Source organism: Cynara cardunculus (assembly GCF_001531365.2).
Source record: "Cynara cardunculus var. scolymus isolate 2C chromosome LG 1, CcrdV1, whole genome shotgun sequence".
In the NCBI taxonomy this organism is placed as follows: Eukaryota; Viridiplantae; Streptophyta; class Magnoliopsida; order Asterales; family Asteraceae; genus Cynara; species Cynara cardunculus.
The window spans coordinates 13,687,422-13,693,337 of NC_037528.1; the positions used below are offsets into that span (position 1 = coordinate 13,687,422).

General features: G+C 36.0%; 1 protein-coding gene across 1 annotated transcript; it reads left to right on the plus strand.

Moving 5' to 3' along the window:
* The first annotated feature begins 1,377 nt into the window (after positions 1 to 1,377).
* LOC112525530 (pentatricopeptide repeat-containing protein At2g01390-like) lies at positions 1,378 to 4,071 on the plus strand. The gene is given in 3 exon segments (XM_025135696.1): positions 1,378 to 1,416; positions 1,418 to 1,841; positions 2,703 to 4,071. Coding segments are annotated over 3 exon segments (1,458 nt in total). The 3' UTR covers positions 3,698 to 4,071.
* Positions 4,072 to 5,916: the final 1,845 nt, after the last annotated feature.

Below are 5,916 nucleotides of genomic sequence, written 5' to 3' on the forward strand. Positions count from 1 at the left end.
AAATCCGTTGCTTAGATATGAAGAAAAATCCCTCAAAAATATGGTTATGACCCTTCTTGAAGAAATCCTATCTCATAGATCTCTCAAACCCTCGATTTCTATGAAGGAGAGATTCAAATGCTTTACACTTCACCTCCTTTTAAATATGGTTATGACCTTTCTAGGGGTTTTTTTATTTAGGGTTCATCGATTTGGGTTTTTCTTTATTTCGGTTTAATTTGATTCAACAACTGAATATATTTGATTTATTTGTTGTTCTTGATACGAGTTTCTTGATTATATTTGATTTGTTTTTAATCTACTACTTTTTCTAAAAGTTACTACAAATATTGTTATTTATTGTAAAATTTTATTTACAAAGATTGTTAATATAAATTAAAGGGTAAAATAGTCATTTATATTACTCAGATTGTTTATTCAGCACAACAACCGAACACCAATTTAGTTCCATCCATACAGACAACTATATGATACAGATACTTTATCCATACATGACTTAATGAAAAATCAAGCACCCAACCCCTATGTGGGTTAAGATTTATGTGGGAATTTGATTGTCTTTATGGATTAGACTAAAAAGATGTTCGATTATTGAATTGAATAAACCGGATACAAATTAATAAATCTACCCTTTTTATCTTTTCGCTTCTTTCCTATTCATTCTTTGTTAACAAAGAACCCCATCATGATTGGGTTTTTCTCCCAGCCTAGTAGAAAAAATCAAAAACAAAAAAACCCAATTTCAGACTAGAAACCCATAAAGGAAACACTGTGGACTGAATGCAAACAAGACCCTTTCTTCAGCTTCAGCTTCAGCTGAGCGAATAAGGAAGGGATCAACCTTCGTGTACAACCACCCCTCAAAGGGTGAAAAGAAAAGGAAAAAAGGAACAATTTTTAGACGGAACCCCTCTCCTCTCCGCCGTGTTCCCATGGCCAGACCCAAACCACCGTAACCTGTTAATCACCCTCCTCCACGTACCCCCTCTTTCCTCTCCTAGCGGCTTACTGGAGTAGCAGGTACACACACTCAAGCCAAACATCTCCAAGATTCAAACCTCCCCTTGCTTTAACATTCATGGTTGCTTCTTATTTTACCTTTCGATTTCTCAGAAATTACAAACCCATTTTGCGTGTTTGTGTTTGTTCGCCTTTTTGCTATGCAAACACCCTCGTTAGTTGTTTTCACTCACAAACCCAATTCAAACCCATTAAGAAAATCTCCAGAAAGTTTAAGAAAACTAACAAATCATACATCCAAGATAATGTAGTAAACCCTAGAGTCTACATGAAAGATACAATCAGAAACATATCAAACATACTTAGGTATTCAACTTGGGATTCTGCTCAACAACACCTGGAAGCCCTTAACATTAAATGGGATTCTTACACAATCAATCAAGTTCTCAAAACCCACCCTCCAATGGAAAAGGCTTGGCTTTTCTTCAATTGGGCATCTGGATTAAAAAAATTCAAGCATGATCAGTTTACTTACACCACAATGATTGATATTTTTGGGGAAGCAAAGAGAATTTCATCGATGAAGTTCGTTTACCAGCAAATGCAAGAGAAAGGGATTAAAGTTGATGTGGTTACTTATACTTCGATGTTGCATTGGCTTTCAAATGATGGGGATGTTGAGGGGTCTGTGAAGTTATGGAAGGAGATGAAAGATGAGGGACTTTATCCAACTGTTGTTTCTTACACTGCTTATATGAAGGTTTTGTTTGATCACGGTAGAGTCAAGGAGGCTACTAAAGTTTACAGGGAGATGATTCGGTCTGGTTGCCCACCAAACTGTTTTACTTACACCATCTTAATGGAGCATCTTGCTGGTTGTGGTGAGTGTGATTTTTCTTTACGTTAGCATTATCGTTTTCTTTTGTTATATTTTCTGCTTTGTAGTTATTTCCTATCTACTCTAGGTTAAATACATTTATGCATATAGGTGTGATGGTTTGCATTTTGTTAAATGGTTAAATCTTTTTACGTGTTCATCTTTTGATAACCTATAGTGGTAGAATTTCATCATAATTGTTTATCTTAATGACAACTGTTGATGGATAGTGAAGGATACAATTGAGCCCTCTAAAAATAGCCCTCTTCATGTTATCTCCTATATATGTGTGCATAAATATATAGAGAAAATTCGAACAAAGATAACACAAGATATATGGGGATAAGGTATCTCCTTGTGTATGCAGCAGTACAGTTGCAGTAAATAGATACCATCACCCAAACATTGGCAAAGTGGATAGGCAAATCAAAATCATGATTGGATCAGCTGACATGCTAGATAAGTTAAGCTAGCAAGAGTTTCAGGATCAAGATCAATTTAGCATAAAGTACCTCATTGTTGCTACAGTTAAAGCTGTTAATTAACTTAAATGATGAATGCTTATGTTGGTAGTATGCATCTAATATTAAAGTGATCCGGACTCAAGATGTCAGAAACAAGTAATGTTGTGCCAGTTTCTCTCTTTTCACTAACCGTTGTCATCCTTTGGCAATCAAAGTTTGGCTTTAAAACAACCATCAATTGATTTTATATTTTGATAATACATTGATCAAGCATATGCCTTACCGCCTTAGGACTCAGATTCTTGGATCTGTTTTTTGTAGGGAAGTCTTTGTGTATTCATATTCTTTTGACATGCAAGATTGTTCTTAGAGCAATTATAGTTCTTTGCAATTGGTTTCAGGCAAATTCGGTGAGGTCCTAGAGATCTTTATCAAGATGCAAGAAGCAGGAGTACAACCTGATAAAGCTACATGCAACATCCTAGTTGAAAATTGTTGCAAAGCAGGGGAAACATTGGTTATGATGAAAATTCTTCAGTATATGAAAGAAAACTTGCTTGTTCTTCGCCAACCTGTATATACAAAAGCTCTTGAAACTTTAAGAAGTGCAGGGCAAAGCGATGTTCTCCTCAAGGAATCAAATCGTCATTTATCTATTCAATACAAGAAAGTGGAACCCCTAGATGGTACAATTTCTGATACAAACTCCATAGACCAACGCCTTGTGTTAAATCTTTTGACCAGAAAACACTTTGTTGGTGTTGACTTCTTACTTAAAGCGATGATGGACAAGAACGTTTCGTTGACTCCTGGGATTGTTTCCTCAGTTATTGAAGCATATATTGCTCATGATAAACCTGATGGTGCTGTTTTGGCTTATGAGTATGGCAAGAAACAGGGGATACACTTTGAGAAAATTTCATATCTTTCCTTGGTGGGTTTGTTTATTAGGACGAATTCTTTCCCAAAAATTGTGGATATCGTTGAAGAAATGATCAAAGACGGAATCTTTCTTGGAATTAATCAAAGTGCACTGTTGATATATAAGCTCGGGTGTGCTAGAAGGTCCATTTCAGCTGCAAAAGTGTTTAGTTTGTTGCCCGATAATGAAAAAAGCACGACGACCTACACTGCTTTAATGGCAGCCTACTTTGCTTCAAGAAATGCTTCTAAAGGACTCCAAACATTCAAAGACATGAAGGAGGCAGGGATTCCTGTCGCTCTTGGAACTTATAACGTGTTGTTGGCTGGTCTTGAAAAAAGTGGTAGAGTTGTTGAGTTTGAGCTTTACAGAAAAGAGAAAAAACGGATGCAAAACACTCATTTTTCTGAAAATCAAGAATCTACAGAAGAAATGACTTGTAACCTGTTGTTTGCCAGGGATTATGTATCATGAACATGTTCGAAGCACTTCTATGAGATCATCTGCTGGTTGTAGAATGGCATATTAGCATGCCATTAGACTGATCCAATATCAATTTATTGACTTTTCTGTGTATGGCTTCCCCTTTTACCTGCTTACTTCAAGATAAAATGGCATTTCCATGGCGGGCGATGATGGCTTGGAATAAGCACAACCATCCACCCAATATTTAGATAGGTGGTGTTTGTTTGGGACTTGATGGCTAGATGAGATGAGGGTCTTATTCAGTAAACCGTTGTTTGTTTGGGAGTTATTTGATTAGACGTGGTCTTGTTCAGTTAGATTGCGTCTTAACAGGCCCATCCCTTGGCCATCACTTTTCCCATGCAACATCTTCCGTTTTCCAGTATTACCCCTTTCGTGTTTCTATAAATCTATGCTTGAAGCAGCAATTTTTGTGATTCGAGTTCCTCCGATTCCCTTATGGTATGTTTTCTCTTCCATCTCCTTTTTGGTTGTGAATACTAGTGTTTGATGATTTCTTTGATATTAAGATGAAGAAAGTTTGATGAACACCAACTGTTTATTAATTTCATTGACTACACCTTGGATTTCTTTGTTGATTTTGTGACCCTATAAATTAGAGTAAAATTTGAAGACATAATTTTTTTTGATTAACTTGGATATCCAACCTGCTATGCGAGCCGACTAATCCCACGGCAATCACCTGCTTTGCATATAACCCGGAGTCAACACATTTGAACCTCCGTGGCCACAAGAGGATTTTTATTCCTTCTTGGATTTGAAGCTGGACCTCCTGGTACTTTTGATCTTTGGAGCCAAGCTCAAACCAATCAGGCACCACCCTTGTGGTTGAAGACATAATTGATGTAGACACAGGTGTGATTGTGTAATTTTGAAGTAAAATTTTCATTATGTAAATTTACATGTTGGTTACAGATATATGTGTAGGGTTTTCTATTGAAACTGATATATACACAGAGAGAGAGAGAGAGAGAGAGAGAGAGAGAGAGAGTTGAGTTAATATGAGAATGATACATATTTAAGAAAATAAGAAAATGATTGAATCACATGTGATTTTACACTATGATCACTTACAAAATCACATGTGATTCATGTTACCTTGCCACGCGGCCATAGGGTCGTCCGTACACTTTTTTGGCCGTTAATGTAAAACCACATGTGATTTTATACGTAATTTGGCCATTCTCTTATTTTTCTTAAATAGGTATCATTCTTGTATGAACCCCTCTCTCTCTCTCTCTCTCTCTCTCTCTATATATATATATATATATATAGAGGAGCGTTCAAATGCGAACCCTCTCCGTTTGTGTAAACCGTGTGAACCAATCTYAAYCATCCATTTTCTTGATCAATGGTCAAGATTTGTAGGCTTTATTTATGGAAATTAAAAAAAAATAAAAATAAAAATTCAGTTTATTTAATCAATAAGGGTATAATGGTAAACGTAATTAACAATTCCTAAGCTCCTAATCGCAGTCTTTCATCAGAATCCCGTCTTCATCGCGAACATTCCCAAATCACTGCAAAGGTATCACTTCTTCCCAATCGAATATAGTGTTTCCAAAATCATCGATCATCAGCATATTCAAGAAAAATGGTCGGCAATAATGGAGGTATGTTATATTAATTCATATCGTTTTCGATTTTTCAGAACCCTAACAGTGATTTTGGATCTAATTGTCGCMTGTAATCCCTTGATCTTTCACAGGTCGGAGGCGTTATAGCCATAGATTGAGGGAGATGCATAGTTTTTCGAAGTTTACTAACAACAAAGACAGACCAGTTGAGCTCGATGATGAAGGTATCGACATTGAGTTCGTTAACCAACAAATGAAGAAGAGGGGGAAGAARAGAGTCGTGCATGATTCTACAGGTAATGAAACATTTTCATTATCATGAATGCGTTTCTTTAACTRTTTTGTAATGAAACATTTTCACGTAAGAAACTGCATACAAGCAGATTAACTTCATATCGAACAAAATCCATTATGAATTATTTCATTACCTATGAATGTWTTTCATTATATTTTTACATGAATTTTTTTCRTTACATATTTTTACATGAAATTGTTTCACGTTGATTATTCCATGATGCACCCGTTGCATGATACATATATTTCATGCAGAACAAATCCCAATATGCACCTGTTTCATGATCATTCTAACCACTGCTCGGTTCAACTTCAAATACAATTCATCATGTATCA